This window comes from Fragaria vesca, linkage group LG1 (assembly GCF_000184155.1).
Source record: "Fragaria vesca subsp. vesca linkage group LG1, FraVesHawaii_1.0, whole genome shotgun sequence".
In the NCBI taxonomy this organism is placed as follows: Eukaryota; Viridiplantae; Streptophyta; class Magnoliopsida; order Rosales; family Rosaceae; genus Fragaria; species Fragaria vesca.
In genome coordinates this window covers 11,259,584-11,282,592 of record NC_020491.1, presented here as the reverse complement: position 1 = coordinate 11,282,592, position 23,009 = coordinate 11,259,584, and the positions used below count along the sequence as shown (strand labels likewise).

At 38.4% G+C, this 23,009-nt stretch overlaps 3 protein-coding genes across 3 annotated transcripts; 2 read left to right on the top strand and 1 right to left on the bottom strand.

Moving 5' to 3' along the window:
• Nucleotides 1-6,398: 6,398 nt before the first annotated feature.
• On the top strand, nt 6,399-10,358 carry LOC101303936 (protein misato homolog 1-like). Its single transcript, XM_004288018.1, has 9 exons — nt 6,399-6,753; nt 6,825-6,926; nt 7,030-7,075; nt 7,298-7,373; nt 7,478-7,847; nt 8,116-8,365; nt 8,631-8,873; nt 8,948-9,067; nt 9,595-10,358. The coding sequence occupies exons 1-9, from the start codon at nt 6,682-6,684 to the stop codon at nt 10,041-10,043; spliced, it is 1,728 nt and encodes a 575-aa protein (XP_004288066.1). The 5' UTR covers nt 6,399-6,681; the 3' UTR covers nt 10,044-10,358.
• Nucleotides 10,359-12,069: 1,711 nt separating this feature from the next.
• On the top strand, nt 12,070-13,171 carry LOC101297297 (coiled-coil domain-containing protein 94 homolog). Its single transcript, XM_004289188.1, has one exon. The coding sequence runs from the start codon at nt 12,152-12,154 to the stop codon at nt 13,169-13,171; it is 1,020 nt and encodes a 339-aa protein (XP_004289236.1). The 5' UTR covers nt 12,070-12,151.
• Nucleotides 13,172-14,320: 1,149 nt separating this feature from the next.
• Nucleotides 14,321-19,966, bottom strand: LOC101303645 (probable disease resistance protein At5g66900-like). Its single transcript, XM_004288017.1, has 13 exons — nt 19,225-19,966; nt 18,228-18,628; nt 17,611-17,972; nt 17,320-17,531; nt 16,359-17,205; nt 16,045-16,197; nt 15,738-15,897; nt 15,434-15,654; nt 15,260-15,341; nt 15,085-15,180; nt 14,861-14,989; nt 14,515-14,777; nt 14,321-14,435 (listed from the first exon to the last, which is right to left on the bottom strand). The coding sequence occupies exons 1-13, from the start codon at nt 19,871-19,873 to the stop codon at nt 14,363-14,365; spliced, it is 3,648 nt and encodes a 1,215-aa protein (XP_004288065.1). The 5' UTR covers nt 19,874-19,966; the 3' UTR covers nt 14,321-14,362.
• Nucleotides 19,967-23,009: the final 3,043 nt, after the last annotated feature.

The following is a 23,009-nucleotide window of genomic DNA, read 5'->3' as shown; positions in this document are numbered from 1 at the left end:
AAGAAACAAATCTGGGAAAGGAGAGATGGAGGTTGGAGGAGAGATATAAAGATAATAGGCAAGGGTAATTTGGTCACAGAAAAACCACTAAAAGTTAAAAATTTTGTTAGTGGGAATAGATATGTAAGAGTTTAGAGGATTGATGAGAATTTTAGATTCTGATTTTGTTAGAGCAATTGCACCAGGCGACTGATTGGATGACCAATCAATGAAAATGAAGAAAAGAAAGAATGCAGTAGTATAGAATCAGTCGACCAATTGATGGGCCCCACTAAGTCGACCAATTCAATGACCAAAAATTGGCAACTCTATTGCCCGACCGATTATATGGCTCCCACACTCACGTGGGATTCTACCAAAGGTTAGGATTGATTGTTATAAATCTAACAGTCATTATTCAAATGAGATTCTAATTTTAAAAGCCATATAATATATTGGCATTAGAGTTGCATTTTATTGGTACATTGGTGCATTACAAAACTGAATGTAATTGCTAATATCTGATGAATAGTAGATTGACATGTACCAATTTTGTTAGCAAATTAGCAATTGCCCTTGGTTCATTGGTGCAACTGCTCTTAGTGGGGATTTTTTTTTTTTTTTTTTTTTTTAAATTAAGGTTAATAGGCATTTTCCTTTTATTATAACCTCCAAATTTTCTCATTTGCCATCCATTACTATTTATTAAGATGAGTATGGTACATTAAGGTAATTTTGTTATTCTATCATATCAACCTAGCTATTGCTATAAATACTCTTGTAACCTATTTTCTCACTATCAATGAACAACACAATGTAGCCTCCAAGCTTTTTGTTGTTCTCTTTACATTTTCTGCATTTATTTTCAATAATCCATGGATTCCTTATACTATTGACTCCTCATCTTTGCTTTTGATACAATGACTTTCTTAAGCTAATCCGATGTCATCATCCACCAATAAGTAGGGAAAGAGATGGTATTTTCGCCCACAATGGGAAACCTTGACACTATATGCCTTAGCTTCATCCACCTATGTTGTGTAAGCTCCTCGCGGCTTGAATTAAGCGTCGTGAAGCTAACATGAGCATCACCTTCGATCTTCAAATGAATAAACCAATTAAAGTGATAATTTTGTAGGTTTTTTTTTAAATTTTTATTAAAGGAATGTCATTGTATTAAAACCTAAAAGTACGAGTATAACATAAACACGATTCGCCCGTGCGCGGGCTATGAAAGAATTGAACCAGGAAAAACTACCTAGAAACTTAAGAAAACTTAAGCCTGCCATTATGTCACAAACCATAGTGTGCACCTCAAACAAAACCATGACATGTTAGGCTTCCCTATTTTTTATTTTTTTTCGAAACCACCCTACGTAGAGCGGGTGACCCAGGATCTAACATGAGTCACGCAACCCAAAAACTCCAGGCACAGTCTATGTCCTCAACTAAGGCCTTGGAGCCTGAGGCCCAATTCCCAAACACAATCAAAATTAGCCCAAGACGCTGGAGCAGATCACTGCCACCAAGCAACATCGCATCTCTATCGCTACCCTCGAAGTCGCCGACTCCAGCAAAGGTGTCAGGACCCACCCTGAATTTCATCCTGAAACCTGAGGTAAGTCCTGCAGGGTCAATTTACCGAAAATCCGGCATAACCTTCCTTGAAAATGGACAACCCTTACTTGAAAAATCCAACTTAACACTTCTAAAACCAAACATTCATCCTCAACACCTGGAGCCTTCATGCGCCCCAAGTTCATCACACCTCCCAATATATCAATTACTCAACTAAAATAATCCCACAACCAACAATAAACAAAATTAATTCACTAACTAGTGATCAGAGCATATCTAATAATGAAAGAATAACAATGAATAAAGATTAAGCGGAAGCAGCCTCTGACTATGTCTCGACTTCATGTACGCTCGACCTCAATTATACTTAACCTGCAAATTGGGCATTTAAAACCAAAGGGCCCAGGGGAAAGTAATTTAAAAACGTTAGAGTGAGTGGACAAAATAATTTCAATAATTTAACAAATACTCAATTTAAATACTTTCCCACATTTCAGCTTTAAAAACTTAGCTGCACGTAAAATTTGATAAATCATATAACTTAAATCCATAAACCCATAAGAATGGACAAATCAGCCCCACTGGTTAAATCAAATAAAGAAATCTCGTAAAAAGAGATAAACCAGCCCCGTTGGTTGATCAAATATATATCTGAGAAGAATAAAATAAGGATAAAAGTTATCACCATGAAAAAAGAGCCTCCTAGGCTCAGGTCGGTGCCTCCCAGGCTATAATAGCGTCTCACGCTAAGCGTTCTACTCACCTATAGTGAGGACCGCTAATAATGGCTAGCTAACAAATAGATATAATTACCGATTGGTTGCCTCCCAGGCTATAATAGCGTCCCACGCTAAGCGCTCTACTCACCTATGGTGAGGACCGCTAATAATGGTTAGCTAGCAATATACAATATACAATATACAACAATCCTTATACGATGAAATAAGAAGATCATATAGAGCTCACAAGATAATATCCCGGCCCACTAGATAGAGCTCACAGGATAGGTATCCCGGCCTACTAGATCGAGCTCACGAGATAAGTATCCCGGCCCACTCAACCAAGCAATGCAACAATACTCAATGACATGTCCCACACGTCAAAATATATTCGGATCTATGATTGAGAAGTACCGAAAATACCATTTTCGGAAATCTTTTATAAATCTCAAAGTCCACCAATAAAACCATTTTAATGAAATCCGGAATTTATAGAAATATCTAAACTCAAATAATTTCCAAGATCATCTCATAAACCGAAATCATAATATAAGCTCGGAAACTAACATAATAAATTATAAAATCTTGCATGCATAATTATTTAAAACTAAAAAGTCCACTCACAAATTTAGGCATAAGCCCGACGATAACTGCATCGCCACTCAAGCGAGGTTCCCTTCGTATCCTGGCACAATAAATATGCTTAAAACCACTCTTCAATTTAGGAAATTAAATGCTTTAACTTAATGATCAAAATCCTCCCAAATAACCCACTAATAATCTAATTAGATTTTTACCAAACTTCATCTACAACTTCACTTCATCGATTCTAGCACTTTAGGACCATAACCAAGAAAATCCAATGGTCGGATTTTTTATTCGAACAACCGTCAAAATTCTCAACCTTTGAAAAAATCCCAAACCTAACCAAAAACTCCTCCAAAAATTCCAAACTTCACATCATTAAACTCTCCTTAAAATAACACATTTAAAACCCTGAAAACCCCCTTACAACGGCGGCACCGCCGTCTGCTCCGCTTGTAGCGGCGGCTTGCGGCCGACTTCGGCGACCCCCAATGGCTACCAAATTTTAACAGCATCTTCCTCTTAACATCCCAAACAACTTTCATAACTATCACTAAGTCCAATTTCAAGCCTAAATAGGGTAATCGAAGCCAAACATATCAAGAAAACCCTAGGAAATTCAAACACCCGGTCTCGTCTGCATCCTTTTAGGGGTTTGCTGCTGGAAGAGAGAGCTTCAAGACGAGACCGGCAGCTTCGATTTTGATGGCCGGAAAAAGGGGTTCCGGCGAGAACACCTCCGCGGCACAGCGGCACCTTCCCGGCGATCGTGCTCCCTCACGGCGGCGCGACACCGGCTGCCACCTACCTAGACTTGTAAAAGATGGTCCAAGCTTCAAATCGATACCAAGCACGCCTCCTATCTCGGCCGGACGGTGGCAGATGGTGGCCGAAAAGTTTCTGGATCGGGAGAGCTGCGGGGAGAGGAGAGAGAGAGAGCCCATAACTTTCTAATTTCTACCTTACCTCAATGGTAAGTTTCCATTTTTATACCCCCAACCAAAATAGTAACTTTCGTTTTTAGACCATAACTTCTTCATACGAACTCCGATTTAAGCATGCCACGTGTCCACGAACCCGTTTAACATCCTCTACGACTTTCATGAAGAAAGTTTTCCCAAATTTTTGACAAAAGAAAAAGTCAACTCTTGGAGCCTTAAATAGTAAACGGTTACTTAAAACGGTAAAAGGTCAAAGTAACCAAAAGTCAATAACCGTAAATTAACTTAAGAACCGGGTTGTGACAAAAGGAGCCACCAAACCGACCACCACTTTGGCCCTAACTAACGAAACTAGCAGCAAATTCGGTCCCAATCCAAGACAATCCAACCACCATCAAACCAAAACAAAGTCAAGCCATATTTGCCTAGAGTGACCCTAAATCCCTCGTCGGAGACTCAATCGGACAAACGGGCTCCGCTTTGGGGAACCACAATATCACCATCACATGCTCACTTTAACCATGCCAGCCATAGCCGCGTCAGTGAAGGATCATCGATCCCGATTTCAGAATGAATCTTTCTCCACCCCATGACCATGGTCTGGAGAGAAAAGGGAAGAGAAATGATAATTTTTTGGAATAATTGAAATTTGTTTAGTCCTTGTGGTTTGAAGTCGACATCTGTTTAATCCTTATGGTTTTATTTTAATATGAATAGTCCTTAAAGTCATAATTTTTTATCCAAATAGTCTTTATGGTTTTATTTTAATCTGAATAGTCCTTAAAATTATGATTTTTTTATCCAAATAGTCCTTATGGTTTTATTTTAATCTGAATTATGATTTAGTCCCATCTGGCCATCAACGTTGGCCAACACCAAACTGTTCTCCATGCCACTCCACCGAGAAGAAAACAAGAATTAGGGAAGCCGCTGGAGAAATACCCCACCGTCGCTCCCTACACACCCACCAGAGAGAGAGAGGGAAGAAAAACCTTCTCTCGGATATTCACCGTTCCCGGCCATTATCTAAGGTCGCCGCCGTTGATAGATTTTTCTTTTCTAAACCTTAGTAGAGAAGGCTAGAGAGAAAAGTACGTTGATGTATTTTAAAGTCTTGCATAATTGAGAAATGATAATTTTGTAGTTAATTTAACTTGTCAGGATAGAAGACCGAGAGATCATAAAAGATATATAAAAACTTTTTTGTTGGGAAATGTCCTCATCAAAACGCGTAAAGAAAATAATGATCCAACAAAACATCGTTGACAAGTTTTAAAGAAACATACACGATTTTTTTTGTATTATTATTATGAGTGAGATAGCAAGCCACAACGGTTACATTAGTAAGTTAGTAACACACTCACCCAATCAGTAATCAAACTGAGGTCCACGAAAGTACCCTAGGCCCCAGCAAATCCAGACTAATTTACCGCTGCAGGCGCACAAATCTAGAGGCTCTCAAACTTACTGGCCACAAACTGATAGGAGTCGAGACTCAAACTCTTAACATGGAGGTTCTATACTAAACAGTTTGACCAACTTTATAATACTAGGTGACTAGGAAGCACGGAAGCGTCGGGCCACTCGCGTTTCCCGCTTCCGAAGCGGAAGCGCTCGGAATCGTGATTCTGGGAAAAGAGGGTTTTGGAAGCACGACGGAAGCGCACGCTTCCAATATGGAAGCTCATGATTTTGATTTGGATGCGTGATGGTCCACTGCACGAGAACTGATTCAACGGCACATCAATCTTCTCTCTATCTCTTTCGGAATCTATAATCAATCAGATCTTCTGCTTGAGGACCTATTAAGAAAGGATTTGAAACTTGAGGGAGGGAGAGGAGGGAGAGGAGTGAGAGAGAATGAAGATAAAGAAGATGACGGCGACCTGGAGACGAGAGAGCATAGAGAGGTGAAGAAAGAAGATAAAAGGTGTATCGACTACAGAGATGTGTGCTTTCAATATTTCATGGTGGACTTTTTTTAGTGAAGAAGTTTATTTTTATAAGGTTTAGTGATATCTTTTTTTTTTAGAATGAGTTGTTATCTGCTAAACAATCAAACTAATTTGTACAACTTATTAAAATTAACGATTAAAATAAATAAATTAAATTAAAATTAGGTGATATATATTTGTTATTTGTATATATTATTTTATTCTCACGCTTCCAAAACGCTTCCGCTTCCAAATTATTTTCAAAAAAATCGCTTCCGCGCTTCCAAACGCTTCGCTTCCATGTTTCCGCTTCCGATTCCATACAACGTAGCTAGGTGATCACACATATACGAATACTTAGGCCAACACGGCTTCTTGGGCAAACTCAGAGTGAATATTTCGTGTTAATCAATTTATTAAGACAAATACATGAACCGTTGCAAAGTAGTCGATAAATGTGAGAAAAATACGAACAACTCCCATGGCCCAACTCAACTGGGTTCATACGATCCAACTCACGTTACCCAAAGACCTTTCACCCCTGAAAGCCCAATTTTGCTCAGATGCCAAAAAAAAGGAGGAAAAAACTCAAAATTCCAACAGCGGCGGCAACAGTGACACCCTTTCCCTCTTCCTCTCTTCTTGTCTGTCTTCTACAAACTCTCTCTCTCTCTCTGAGTTCTGCGGCCAGTCCGTCACTCTCAGGTGTCAATTGCCGGACGGCGACTTGGAGACGTTCGGAGGAGGATTTGGCGAATCTAATCGAGGAGTACGAACGTGTTTCATATAAGGTCAGAGCCCGCCGAAGTCGCTGAAGCAAGTCTCGCCAGCTCAATCCACAACATCGACAGGCGGCGGCTGTTCGCTATATTAAGCTAAGTGGAACAGTACCACTAGTTAGTAGTCTCACCCACAACAAACTGCTTACTATATTAATCTTAAGCTATGAGGGAAATCGTGACCCTCCAAGTTGGAGGCTTCGCAAACTTTGTGGGCTCTCATTTCTGGAACTTCCAGGTACACCCACAAACTCCCCACTTTCAAATTACTTATGCACATTCTTATTCATGGTCTTATGTTGCTTCTAGAATGAGCTACTTGAGTTGGCGGAAGACCCAGAAGCAGACGCAGTGTTCAAGAACCAGGCTTTGAACATGGACGTTTTCTACCGCTACGGTGAAACTCACCAGGTGTGAGTGTGACGATCATTTCAAGCTTTCTTTACCATTTTTATCATGTTTTTCTGTATGTTCAGTTTGGTTTACTTAGATATTTGTTCATTGATATCAACAGGGTGTTCCTTCTTACACTCCTCGGCTGCTCTCTGTCGACCTTCAAGGTAGTTATACTTGACTTGGGTTTGTGTGTTTAGTGGTCTATCATGTGTGGAGATTGTAAAGGTTGAATTTTTATTGTTCAGTTGATTTGGGTTTTGTGTATAATGTAGTCTAGGATGTATGGAAGTTGCAAAGATTGGATTTTGATTGCCTGCTTGATTTGGGTTTGTGGCTTTTGTAGTTTAGAATGTGTGGAATGATTGATTTATTTGGGGTTGTGACAGGTTCCCTTGGGTCTATGAGTTCATCTGGAACTTTGTACAATGGGGGTTCATCTGTGCCATCAAGTGTTATGACATGGTGAGGCCCTTTCTTTGGATTTTCGTTTATGTTGAGTTGTTTATTTACATGTATGTCTTTTGTTTAGTTGTAGATGAATTTATTGTCTCTTGACCAATGTGCAGGGATGGTAATGTTTCTACTCAAGCCTCTGAACCACGTCGGAGAAATTTGTTCTTGCAAAGTTTGTACCAGGAAGAGCAGGAGAATTCTTTTACTGTTGAAAATGGTGTCAGTGGTGCAGAGAATGGTTCTCAAAAAGAAGTTTCAGACGGGGACATTGTGGAACAGTTAGAAAATGATGTTCAATATTGGACTGACTATTCAAAAGCCCACTATCATCCCCAGAGTTTATACGAGTTAAGTGGATTGTGGATAGATACTCACAAATTTGACAATTATGGGATTGGAAGGGATTCCTTTTCTGGGGGTTTACATGGAGAAGAAATGAGTGACAAACTTCGCTTTTTCGTAGAAGAGTGTGACCATATTCAGGTAAATTCATATGTAAAATTCATTCCCTGGTTTGATGGATTATTTTCATGTTTGTTGATGGCTGGTTTAGTGTAAGGTAATGAGCTGTGCCTAGGTTAATATTGACTTGGAACATCTTTATTGGCCTTGAGAACATGAACAGTAGCATTAGTACATAGTAGAGTCCCAGTATCATCATGAAATTTGGATAGTTGTATTAGCCACTCACCAAAATAATTTTCAATATGAATCAAACATATAAAGTCTGTATCTTGGTGTATTTTGACAGGGTTTCCAGTTCATTGTTGATGACTCGGGAGGTTTCTCTCCGATAGCAGTTGATTTTCTGGAGAGTATTGCAGATGAATACACAAATGTTCCTGTGTTGCTCTATGCTGTACGGGGTCCTGGCTCTGCGATAGATTCTATAAGCCAAAAGCATAGAGTCAGCAGGAAGCTTCATGATGCGGTTTCATTTTCAAGGCTATCATCTTTATGTAAACTGATTGTTCCAGTCGGGCTACCTTCACTGAGTAAAAGTAAGATGCATTGCATTTGTCTATTTCTTGAGACTGTTTTGTCTCACATGCTGTTGCTCTAACATTATGTTTCTGGAGCTTTTATTTTTCCTCTTCGAAAAGTATTTCATCCCATTAATCAGCATAAGACAAGTATATACTAAACTTAACATGGAGGCTAGGTTGTAAAAAAAAAATTTTAACAAAAGATTAGTCGTACAATCGATACGCTTTTAGCTTCTCTTACACTTCTTATATGTTAATCATCTTCAACTTGATTTCATAGGCAAAGCATCAAGGCTTCTCTGCATTAAAGATGAAAAGCCTTATCACTGCAGTGCAGCGTATGCTGCTACCCTACATTCTGTCAGCATGCCTTTCCGAATGGAACCTGTTGGGCCCAGTGCAGACTCAACATATGCTTCTGGTGCTTTGACTGTTAATGAGGTTGTGCAAATCCTATCAGGGCAAGCTAGACAGAATATGGTCACAATTTTGGATGCTGCAATGCCAGCACCTTCTTTAACTGGTATTATTTTGGTTGCTTGTCACGTCAGTTATTAGCAAGGAATATGGTTAATTATTTTGCATGGTAAAATCCAGGAAACCAGATCGAACAAACTTTTCTTCGGAACTTGCAGCCACTGACACCAGAGGTTTCAGAGCATGTTGAAGACCTACAATCAGTAGAATCCATGATTGTCCTCGGCACCCTTGGAACTGGTACTGTTTCTGAGCTTTCAATGCATCGGTATATTTATTATCTTTTTCATTGATCTCCTAGGAAATCTTTAGCGCACTAAGTCAGGATACTTGATAGTGGTGCTTCTGAAACATCGTTCATGATCATGGTGTTTGCGCATGCAATTTAGTCCATGCTTTAGGCATTAAGTTGCATGTGAATATGCCACTTTGGTTGATTGGATTGCAAGAATATCTAGAAACTGAATCTGTCATATGCTGTTAGAAAATCTACCTAGAAGTTTGAGAGACCTAAAAGCTTGAGATAAGTCTTATGTGGAAATTGTATTACAAAGAACTGTTTTTGTGTTTGAAGCCTTGGACTGTATTTCTTAGGAGAAAACATCAGAATATGTCAGGCTTGTCTCTGTTTGGCACTCTCTAAAAAATGTTGAACAATTTGTCCAGTACCTAATGAAATGTGTATTGGGAGAAATCATGAAATTTTATACTGGGATTTTCTTTAGGACTGGAGCTTAATTATTCTTATTGGTTGGTTTGTTCAACAGGAGGCCAGCGAGCATCAATTCATGAAGTAAAGAGTATGGTACACGCGGCTTATGAGCATGCAATAACAAGGCCAATCTTTAGCCATCTTTCAGTGGCTCAATGTCCTCTGCCAATACCTTTGCCTTTTCCCTCAATCTTCGGGAACCGTGTTGGCCAACATGGTGAGCTTCTGGGCACCCCAGTTATTGGCTCCTCATCAAGGGGATCTCTTGATGTCCATTCCATCCCTGTGGCAGCTAGACTACGGTCTAGCAGTGCCGTCTTGCCATTTTTGGAGAATAGGTTGGGAGATCTTCGCAAGTTTGGGATTGCCAGAGGAGGACCTGGGGCAGAATTACTTAGGAGTTGGGGATTCACAAAGGATGAATCAGAAGATATGGGGGAAACACTGTGTAAAATGATAATGGAATTGAAGCCTCGCACTCAAACATCCTCAGATTCAGATTAACTTCTGGTTAGTGCAATGTTCCTTCTCTTGTCATTTATTTTATCTTTCTTATGTAAATGACAGTTGTTTCGTAATGCCTGCTTTTCTAATATCTGTTTACTTTATGAACGCAAAAACTAACATTAATGTGCCTGTGTTATCATGTTAAGATGACTGATTAATAAGCTTTCTTTCATCCCAGGAAACTAAGATTGCTTGAGCAGGTAGAGAAAGATAGAGCATGGAAAGAGTTTGACATGGCTTGAACAGGAACTGGAAGGAGAGTATAAAGCAATATAATAGTAACAACTAGTGTCTTGACCCAAAAAATAAAAGAAGAAAGAATTAATGACTAGGGAGAAATCAAAGGATATATGAAAGCCTGAATACAACTGACAAAAATGTGGATATCCACGTTGCTGGATTTTTCAAACTTGGGTTTGGTTGTCTTGTTAAATATATGTTAACGAATTCCTTTTGGACCAGTGTGATGAGTAGTAGTTTTCTTTTGTATCAAGGATTTAAATGAAATGAAGAGTGTGGCTAGCAACTGGCTTTAACTTTTACAGATTTTTCTATGGAAATTACACGTAAAGCTAAATAAAACAAGATTGTACATATTTGGACTAGTATTGGAGGACAGAGTTGACAGAAGATGGCACTTAACTTATGCACAAACTCACATCGGATAGTGTACATGTGATTTGCAGTTGGGAGTGTTCTGAACAAAACGGCACAGCTTGCTGACCTGACCTGAAAGAGTTGAAGAACAACCACTCTGTGAAGGAGAGTGACTCGTGAAGAATCCGATTACAAAGTGGTATATTAATATCACTAATGTTAATTACTGTATTAATTCATGGATGTGCTGACCATTGTCAAGGCATACATCTCCAATGCCATTAGACATCTGATATCTTCAAGCAGCATTCTTCGGGAACCGTTTAGGGACTCTGCAATTCTGCAAACTAGCATCAGTATATTTCTTTAATTAGTTCCGTCAATGGAGCATCAACTCCAAATGTAATCGTCAGGGGAGGTTCATGATGAGGCACGGGACAACAACCACAGTCTATACTCCGCATAAGCACCAACGTTTCCTTCACATCCCTTGCTTGCGGCACCTTCAGTATATCCAACATTAAGGGATTCCTCCAACTCAAAAAGTTGATCAGTGTAATGAGGCCTCTTGTTGTTCCACTTAGAAACTTAAGATAGCCTGCGAACGAGCTCAACGCCTTCCTCCATCTGCTTCAGACATGATTCTATTTCCTCGTTCGGAAGATTCAACTCAGCATTGTGCGTTCCTATCTGCTGGATCACCGGTTGTAAAGAAACGAAAGTGAATTTAATGGTCTTGAGTAGGGGTTTAAACTCCAGTATAGCCTCCTTAACCACATGAACGAGAATGCCAAATACTGCTCCAAGAGCAGGCCCCTCCTACAAATTCCCCTACTATTACCATTCTTGATTCACAAATCAAAAGCCAGCTGCATCAAATATTGGAACGCAACAACGTTTGGCACTCCAAATCACCAATAGATTAACCATTATCGATTCAAGAAAACAACATAACCCAAGATCGAAGTGAGATACTCTTATACTTGGATCAACCACTTGAATTCCAATTATGGGGTTAAAGCTTGAGACTTCCGGTTACTAGACTCAAAGTTGTTTAACAATGAAATTATGAGTAAACGATTTTATTACGTGGTAAACCATCTACAACATGTTCAAATAAGAATGGATCATAATCAAAGATGGAATTGTTTTGGTTAAGGAATCCTAGATGACAATGGACATGAGAGTTATTCACTTTGTGTGTCTTGATGTAATGATAGTTGAAGAATGAATTACAATTTTGTGTAATGATATGTTACCAAGTTAGAATAGGATTATGTTTCCTTTTATGTAGTTAAAAAGTATATTGTAATTCCATATATAAAAGACCGGCTCGTATCAATAAATAAAAACAAAACGGTTATTCCATCTACTTTACGGTTATTCCATCTACTTGGTGTCTCTTTATTTGTGATTCTCCAAATCTCTAAATTCCTTTTTCCCCAGTTCCTGCCGTCTCTCGAATCAAAGCTAGCCCTTCCCTTTCCCGCGCCTGAAGAGCACCCACCATGGGAGAGCGTAAGGTTATCAACAAGTACTACCCGCCGGACTTCAACCCGTCGAAGCTTCCCCGAGTCCGGCGACCCAAGAACCAGCAGATCAAGGTCCGTATGATGCTTCCGATGAGCATCCGATGCAAAACCTGCGGCAACTACATCTACAAAGGCACCAAGTTCAACTCGCGGAAAGAAGACGTCGTCGGCGAGACGTATTTGGGAATTCAAATATTTAGGTTTTACTTCAAGTGCACCAAGTGCTCAGCGGAGCTTGCGATGAAGACGGACCCGCAGAACTCAGACTATGTGATGGAGGCCGGGGCGACTCGAAATTTCGAGCCTTGGCGAAATGCGGATGAGGAAGCCGATAAGGAGAAGCAGAATAGGGAGTCCGAAGAGATGGGAGATGCTATGAAGTCTTTGGAGAACAGAACCTTGGATTCCAAGAGAGAGATGGATATTCGTGCTGCTTTGGATGAGATGAAGTCCATGAAGTCCAGGCATGCAACTGTGAGTGTGGATGAGATGTTGACGGCTTTGCAACGTACGGTTGCGCACAAGGAGGAGGAAAGGATGGAAGAGGAGGATGAAGCAATCATAAAATCAATCGTGTTCCGTAACTCAAAAGATTATGTGCGAAGGATTCATGATGATGATTTAGATGATGATGAAGATTTACTAAAAGCGGCAAAGAGACAAAAGCTTAATCGAGATAATAGCAAACCAACAGATGCATTGACGAAAATCAGTATTTTTGATAGCTGGAGCAGCAGAGGAAAACAGAATGGTTCACAAGATTCTAATATCATTTTCAAGTCTCCAATGGTTAGGCTGTCTGTAGTTAAGAAACCAGTGGTGGCTAAAGTTAACAATTTGGTGAAGGCAGAAGACGAGAAACAAGCTGGTGAGGAGTTTAAAAGTTCGACTAAACCAGATGAGAGAGAACACGACGACGAGAATAATATCAACAGTGGAAGCAACGTATTACAATCATTATGCCAAAACTACGACAGTGATGATAGTGATGAGTAGTATGTGAATGTTTAGGTATTGTATAATCTTTCTTGTGTCATACATTCGCTCGGAGTTGTACACACATGTAATCATGATCACTTCCATTCTTCGCAAGACTTCATCGTTTACAACAATCATAACTTTAATTAATTATCGAGATTGTTATACCATAACTTCTCAGTGTCAGTTATGCTCAATAACTTAAATGGAAATATATCCCTGCCCATTGAGAATTAGTACATATAGCTAGTTTGCCTCCAATAGTGTCCTGTTATATATCCAATTGAGAGCTTCTATGTAGTGCTTTAATCTCGTGTACAAATTAAAATTGCATCTCTTCATGAGAGAACCGCATTCTTTATGATCCTACAAAATGTTGCCTCAAAACATGCAAGTTGGCTTACATAATTCACGTTATCTTTATTCAAAACAAAGAATTCCACCGATGGAACGACTTCGATCTGTTGTTTTCAAGAACAAACAACATAGTTATAGTCTTATAGATTTATACTGAAACTCTAGAATTCAGCTCATCTAATTTGTTTTACTAGCTCGGCCTCTAATTAACTGTAACTTCGATAAATCATCATCGATGAATGTACGTATTTGTTGTCTTGACACAATAATATAATTAATCTTCTGATAAATCATAAATGTAATGACTAGTGAGAAATCAAGGAATATATGAAAGCCAGAATACAACTAACGAAGATGAGTATATTTAGGTTGCTAGGTTTTTTGAACTCAAGTTTGGTTGTCTTGTTTAATATACCTTTTGAACACAAAAGAGTTGCAGATACGATATTAATTATTTTTTCCCTTGAAAAATTCAAATGAGAAGCTATATATAACGAGATTGTGCATATTTGGACTGATAATGGAGGACTGAGTTAGCAAAGATAGTGGTTTTGCTGTCCTCAGTCTACCACTTTGACACTTTGTAATGGAAATCTTTTGGAATCGGTCTCTTTTTTGTTTCACAGGGCGGTTGCTCTTCAGCTCTTTTAGGTCAGCAAATTGTGCCATTTCGTTGAGAACACTCCACCTGCAAATCATATATACACTATGCCATGTGAGCGTGGGAAGAAGTACGTGAAGTGCCGCATAAATATCACTAATCTTAATTACTGTATAATTCATGAATGAGCTGACCATTGTCAAGGCAAACGTCTCCAATGCCATTCTCTTCCTAAACAGTTGTATGTCTGCTTATGCAAAACTCAATGGTAGTCCGGAGCTCAAGTTCTCTATGTATTTGAGCATGAACACCCCACAGTCGCCACTGTAAGCAACACGATTCTCACTTAACTAAACCGTTTGTGGAGCATAAAATGTAAATCTTTTTACATCGTCTAACTCACCTGACAATCTGCTGTGGGATGTTGTCTGCTAAATGTACCACCTTAAACGGAGTAGTCAGAGGGGACAACTCAGGCCTATGTTCGTAAAAGCCCGACTGTACAAGTAACGTTGGCAACATCGTCGCCATTGGCTTCAGTATGTCACAAATGAACCCATCTTGAGCTGCAGAATGCATAGAATTGTATACAGTCAACTTTCTTCGTGTTATGTCGGCGCATAAAGCTACCCAATGCTGGTTGTTGATGTTGATGGGAATGTACAACTGCAAATAGGAACACAGATTATGCTATTTAACTGGCTAGCTAATAGTTAATCACATCTGCACATGAAATTATAAATGTTTACATGATCAACTTCACTCCATCTTCGAGCATATTTAGGCGACTTGCCAAGTGGATAGTCCCTAAGGTCTGAATCCCACTTATAGTACTTGGGATTCTTCTGGAAATCCTCCCATCTCCCATTCATCCAACTCTATAAAATTAAGGAACGTAAGTTACTTAAACCAATAACTTTCATGCATGTCAATGAAAAGACTCAAGTGTATTAACCAAGTCATCAATTCTTACCCAAAACACAGTATCCAGGATGGTGCAACACTGAGAGGAAGATTGGGACTGAAGATGTGCTCTCTTGCGAACAGAATACAAGAACAGGTCTACATGCTGTAAAATCATAAATTACATTAGAATGCTTCATTCATTCATCGTCTTTGACATTTGAGCAATATAGAGATAAACTTACCGAGTCAGTTAACCATGTGCCCGAGGTCATTAAGTCTATAAACCACTCTTTAGGTGCATCAAAGATTTCCAAGTTCCACCGTCTTCCATGCATGAAGATAAAATGATTCACCAACAATATTACGGTGATATAATTTTCTCTGTCAGCAAATGATACAGAAATAAGGAAGTATACCTGGTGTTTGGATTACTGATCCATGCACTAAACCGCCTGGCTATCTGTTCCTCAGGCAGGAGAGGGTTAAGCCGATAGCCCTTTTGAAGTTGGTGTATTACCTTATTTGAGTTTCTATCCATACAGAGTCTTGATTTGGCAGTCTCACTCTCACTGTCTCCGAAAACACTTGTTTTTCGTTCTTGAATGTCCTTGCCTTCCCATTCCTTCTCATTCTTTCCCTAGACATATACTGGCAGTTATTAAAGCAGTGTTTGATAATCATTACAATGTCAGAAACCAAATTATATGACAAAAGCTTTACTTGTATGAGGTGGATAAGTAAATCCGTAATGACATCAAATTTTTTTGTAAACGTGTCTCTGAGTGCTTCTATCTCGGCCTTAAATTCTGCTTGTAACTCTGTCTTCATAGTCTCGATCTGCGATTTTACTGGCCTATCCATCACCTCTATCTTCTCCACCCTGATTGTCAAAACAAAGTTGTATAGAAAAGATGCCTTAACTAGATAATGTAAAATTTCCATAGCTAGCAAATGTATGGTAGAAGCAGCTAGTGAAAATAATGCTAGGATATATTCTAAATAAGATAGACAACAGCTGCTGAGATACCTTGTGACTACAACATTAGCCTGACTCTGGGTGAGATACCAATCATCTCTGGCCACCTTTTTCTCAGCCTTAAATTCTGCTTGTTGCAACTCAGCCTGAACTGTGTTTAGCTGCGATTTAACCATGCTGTCAACTATCTCTGTCTTTTCCATCCTGGTATTGATCAACATCACACATTCACACTGTTTAGAATAAATATTTAAGCTGATATACACAATAACAAGGGACATTAGAAACTAGTCCTTAATATAGACACTCACACATGTATATATCTGTATATCCAACTAGATAAACAGAAAAGTTTACATACATACCTTGTCAGTAAAAGATTATTCCAATTTGAGTAGGGGTGCCAATTCTGTTTGGCCACCTTTACGTGCATCTTTCTGAGATAAGGTAAGAAAGGTTCCCATAATTTTTCTGCATGTTCATCACATACCACTTCCTTTAACGACTTGAGCCATAAAACTGATGGGGGCAACTCCTGCAATTTTGAACACTGCCTCATATGGAGCTTTTTCAAACTGCATAACTCTCCAATGTCTTCAGGCAATTCCTTAATACTGCAGCAATCAGAGATGTCCAGAAAGTATAGCATTTTGAGGCTCCTGATCGAATTTGGCAACTCTAACAAGTGTGTACAAGACCTTAGCCTCAGAGCTTGTAGGTTGACCAGCTTTCCAATCTCTTCAGGCAAGGCATATAACTTATGACAGTTTGTGATACTGAACTTCTTTAGATGAATAAGATCACAAAGGTTGTAAGGTAAAGCCAACAAATCATGGCAGTAATCTATGTTTATTTCCACTAGATTTGGAAATGCATATGAAATTTGAAAGGAGCGATTGCTAAAAGCTTGGCCTATGTTACACATATATAAGGAAATCTTCTGCAGACTCTTCAATTGTACAGAGTCATTGATTAGAGAAGGAATTGAAATGCGCTCTAATCTGATTCTCGTTAGATTTGATAAAGACCCCAAGAGTTGAAAATTGCTTAACTCAGCCGGTAAGAATCCATAATTTGTGACTATTAGAACCTTCAGTTTATCCATTTTCTCCACAAATTCGGGTAAGGCATAGTTCTTTGTCTGAAAGTTGAGCACTAGAACCTCACCTTCTGGTAGTTGCATGTTGTGCCATTTTGTTGAGAACACTCCATCTGCATATATATATGATGTGAGCACAAAGGCAAATGAATGCTGAAATACTAGACAAGCCTTTGCATGTGTCTGAGTGTGTGCAACTGATATCCAATTAAGAATGAACAACAAACCAGTTGAGATAGATAATAAGCGCGCTCTAACAGGTTGAAACTTCTGTTCTGTCCACCATGTGGGAAGATTGTTTCCGCATATGTCTATAATCAATCTTTTTCTCAGTGCTATTGGTTCCTGTCTAGTCTGATGGATTGCTAGCTCTCTGAGCATATAGTGTTGGGTGACAAAGTGTTCGCTGAAGTATTGATCCACCTCCCAGTTATCCTGTCTGATTGTATAAGAACAAATTTATTAGAAGACAAAATTTTGTTCTCTTTAGGAAAACGTACTTAAAGAAGCATGCATACCTTGTGCTTACAAGATTTGCCAGACCCTGGGAGGCAAGCTCATATAATATCTGAATGGACATGCTGTCTTCGTCTAGCTTGTATAACTCGGTCCATATATCAATGAGGGCGGCAACAGGGATTCTCTGGTCTTCAGGAAATGAACCAAGGTCTATGAAACATTCCTTAATAGTAATTTCTTCTTTGTCCAAGAAATCTAAGTTGGTCTGGAGGTAGTCAAGCAAATCACTCTCCGAATCAAGAATAGAAGAACCTTTAGACCATTGCGTCAATCTATTTTTCCAAATCTCAATAGGCTGCCCGCAAAGTGACCTTCCTACCATTTTAATGGCTGGGGGAAATCCCTTTAAGCGCTCGACTATCTGCATTTCAGTTCTCCAAATAATCATTAAGTAGTTCTATTTGTATTACATGTCCAATTAGAGTTCTTCTAAACTATATCTCTTACTGGTTTGCACTTTCCAAGATGAAATAAGGGATCAAGTGTAAAGTTCACTTTTTTCTTCTCTTATTTCTGAAGTTAGATGGATGTTTTGCATAAAAATAAAGCAATACAAACCCTGCTTAGGCATAAATATATAAGTACATTTATTGTGAGTCATAGATTATGGACTCACCTTTCTTGAAATATGGTCTGGAATATTAGAGCTCCTGTCTCCCAAAGAGGCAGAATGACGAAAAAGAGTCATTGCATCTTCATCTTTCAGTGATTCTAAGTAGTACGGAGAACCAAATCTTGGAAATGCAAATCTTGATGTCACCAAAATCTTGTGATTTGACATTTTGATTGCGAACTTGTGAAGAAAGGATTCTGATCCAGACCAAACGCCATCTAGGACCAACAATAGCGGATGTTGAACTGTTTCCCTCAGAAATCTTTCCAGCCAGCTAACTGCAGTTACTTCGGTATGGAAAAAAGGCACCTGAAAGCCCTTAAGTTGATATAGTTCTCGAACAATATGGTTCAAGTTGGACGTTTTAGAGACAGTAACAAAGAAGATATTTCTCTTGAATATATCTGTGCAAATGTAATAAAAGAAAGTCAGAGAGCAAGAATTGAGTAAAGCAATAGTTTCATCTGAGGAGCTTTGGCAAATAAGCATAAGGATGAAATGAACAAATGAACTAATTAATATCAGCTAAGGGGAGAGCTTTTCACAGCAGCATTGCAACAGAGAAACTTGGGTCTCTTTTGAAGGAATTATCTTTTAGATATTGAAATGCAATGCTCAAATGAAATTCTGAATCCAGTAAGATTTACTAATAATCAAGAAACAGCTTAAGATTTAAAATATATGAGCAGAATTATATTCCCACCAGCTGTATTAGTTGATGTTAACTCTTATAATGTAGCTTAAGTTAGACCTTTGATATTTTCAAGCAGCATTCCTCTAATACAAATACACTGATGCTAAAGTTTGTAGCCTAGTGTTAACTGTTATAAAACAACCCAACTTAAGCATTTTATCTCTAGAAGCACCTGTAGTACAAATTAAATGATGTCAAGACTCAACACTACTACTGCAATTACATTTTGCAGTGAGCAGATAATAACACTTCACCAATTAGAGCAAAGAACGAAATAAATCCCTTCATAGATCAGGTGGTACATACCTTTAACTTCTTGATCTTGACAGAAAGCTTTTGCCAATGTGGTTTTCCCACATCCTCCGGGACCGGTCAGTACAAGCATTGACACCCCATCCTTGAGAAAATTCTTCTTTAGTTCCTTCAATGGAGCATCCACTCCAACTATAATCGTCGGAGGAGGTTCATGGTCAAGCACTGGACAACAACCATTGATCTCAAATTGACTTTGTACCAAACCATTTCCTTCAATTCGCTTAACCACAGTCTCTATACTCCGCACCAGCACCAATGTTTCCTTCACATCCCTTGCTTCCTGCACCTTCAGTATATCTATCATTCTCTTAAGGGATCCATCCAACTTAACAAGTTGATCAGTGTAACGAGGCTTCTTGCAGTTCCACTTGGAAACTTTGGATAGCTTGCGGACGAGCTCAACGCCTTCCTCCATCTGCTTCAGACATGATTCAATTTCCTGGGTTGGGAGATTCAACTCAGAATTGTGCATTTCTATCTGTTGGATCACCGGTCGTAAAGAATCGAGACTGGACTTAATGGTCTGGAGTAGGGGTTTAAACTTTGCAGATTTCTCCAGAGCCTCCTTAACCACATCAAAGAGAATGCCAAATGCTGCGCCAAGAGCAGCCCCTCCTACAAATTCCCCTACTATAACCATTCTTGCTTCACAACTCTAAAGCCAACTGCATCAAATAACCCAAGATCAAAGTGAGACACTCTAGCTTAAACTTGGATCCATCATCTGAATGCCAACTATTAAGGGGTTCTGGCTGGATTTAATAGGAAGCTTGAAATTTCCGAGTTGGAGCCTATTGACTTGACTTCGGGGAATTTACCAGGTACCAAATTTACGGTGTTATACTAATTTCAAATCAGGAATATAAGACATTATTTGTAAATTTATAAGATTTAAGCCATTATCAATTAGTTTTAAGTGTTAACACTACTTTATCACACGGTAGTAACACGGCTTGCATGTTCTTGGAAACTTCATTTTTTCTTTCTCTTGAGAATGTTGTTCTTGGAAACTAACAATCACATTCCAACAAGTGCCATGATTAACAATGTTCTCGAATGAATCTTTCTGCGTGGGTTGGGTGCTTATCACCAATATCTCACGGATACATGCTCTAAGACACTACTTCTCTGGTGGTAGGAGAAGTCTATATCCATACGTACGTACACCATCACAGTTGTTATGACAAATAGGCACTTAAGGGTGTTTAAACTGGGGATGCATGCGGATCAACCATTATAGAATGATTAGAATTAATTCCGCAGCCAACTTTATCTTCGGAATGAGGATGATGACAAGCCGCACAAGCCTTTCCACCACTTTTTCATCTTCAATTCTGAGCTGCTCACCATCCATATATATATATATACCTATTCGAATGGAGAATCTCTTTAGCTAGCAAGCAAAACTATGGCGGAGCCCGAAGCCAAGCAGCTGGTGGTACGTGGAGACCGAGGCGGAGGAGAGATATGCTTCTGAGAATACTGAATCCATTCAGTAATCCCATCAGGCTAATCAGTCACTCAGTCCTTGCGACCTCGATCGCCTTCCCCAGAAACAGAAGAAAAGCCAGCCCACATTTGGAATACAACTACGTACACATTTCATGTCGAGTTACGGACAACTTGAACTCTCTGATTACTATTCTGATGGCTTAGTATCGCAACATTATTTTCACTATATGCTTGTGTGTTACTTGCAAGAATGTATATATCATACATTTCCTCGATTTGTATACATTTATAATTTGTTCAGAATGTATACAAATCCCAATTTTATTCACACATCCCAATTTTCTACGTACACGTCTCTTTTTTTACCGTCTCATTATTAAATTCTATTAGTCTATAAAATTACCAAAAAACATCAATTGAACCTTGAGAGCTAAGGTCTGTGCCACTAAAAAGGGATGATCAAGAAAGATCTTTCATTTGGGTTGATGATTTTGGCTTCAAAATTTATGCTCAGTATCATGCTATTTATCTTGATTTTTGTTCTAGTTTCATACGAGTTGGTCTGTGCTTATTTGATATATAGTCTTCTAATAAATTTCAATGATTGTTCATGAAGTGTATACTGAAAATGAAAACCTAAATTTTGCATTCTTCAATTTCAGCAAAATGTTTAGTTCATTTCCAATCCACATATCTTGAGAAATTGATCTTATATCTCTTAAGAAATTGAACTCAAACCTAAAATGCTAGAATAATATTTTTGAAATTAAAGTGTTTTGTATTCAAGGGTAGTTTGGGAAGTTATGAGTTGTGTATTTAGTAAAATGTAATAATAACATATTTAATGAGTGGGGTATTAAGTAAAAAATGTGTATTTAGTGTTTTAGAATGTGCAAATAAGATTACTCTTCTTGTTATGCGTCTTGCATGTAAATTTCTTTTCTTGTGTTGTTCATTGTTTGGAGCTGTACACGAATGTATTTTGTTTCTAATATTGTGATACCACACTCTCAAATACAATCGACACATGACACGATTTTTACTCTAAAAATATCAAAATGGTATCAAATGATTTCCTATCATTCAATCAGAGGTAATAAGTAGTGATTTAATCTTGTGTACAATTCTCTATATATGATCCTACAAAATGACAAAATGATGCCTTAACTTCATAGAATATGCAAATTGTTGGCTTACATAATTTTTTATTATTATTATTGGCTTAAATCGCTTAATATGAATCACAAGTTGGAGATGTAAACAATATGAATATGCTAGATGTGTAAGTTTTTCTAGGAATTTCAATCTTTTGCTTTCAAGGATAAACATCATAGACACATAGACTATGCAGCACCCGAACATGTCATCTTCCCGCTGATTTTACCGGCTCCGGCAATAGTGTCTAGTTTGCGACACCACTGGATTAGTATCCACACTCTCACCACCAATCTTATGAGCTATTTTTCATCCATAGAAAGATGATTTGGTAGCCCAACCTGTGCTCATGATCTGCTCACTAATATATCTTCTATTAAACTCTTCAAAACATAACAAGTTATTTTAGTTATGCTCCAATATCTCAAACAGAATTCTATCCAACTATACTATCTGCCATTCTCTCTCAAAAAAAAAAAAAAAACTATACTATCTGCCTAGCTACAGTAATTATTTATAGCTTTGTTGTTGGTATCATTTACTTCCAATCAGAGAGACTTGAAATAATTATATACATTCACATAGTTTTTCAATGTTATATATTACGCAGTGCGAAATTCTAAGGAGCTGAGTATGCAATTAACATGAGAACCATATTTCCTTGTCATACAGAATTACAAATAGAAGTATATATGTTCTAAAGAATAAACCTTCAGATCACTAATGTGAATCAATTTCATATCACTGTGTTATGCACAGATGATGTGAATTACGGAGTTTGGAATGTACATGACAGTAAGAATTGTTGCAAGTATCGCATTCTTGAAGTTATCAACTTATCATGCATTTCACAAGTTGCAACAATACATTCGCTTACTCTTCATGACTTTATTGCATGATAGAAGATGTGAATTAGAAGTGGAATTTTCACGTCACGTATCATAAATAGAAAATTTCGTAGAAATCCCTTTGTAAATAGCTGTGTGATTCATAGTAATTCGTAATTATTAGTTCTAAGCTTTAACCCTATTTTTGCGTTTAATGCAAATATTTCATTCTCAAAAAAAAAAACGTTAGCCCTATTGATTAACCTGTGAAGTTCGCTTAACGATCGTCAAGCTCTTCGGCGCAGGCCCACTAACAGTTACCGGGTTAAAAGTTTATGGGCT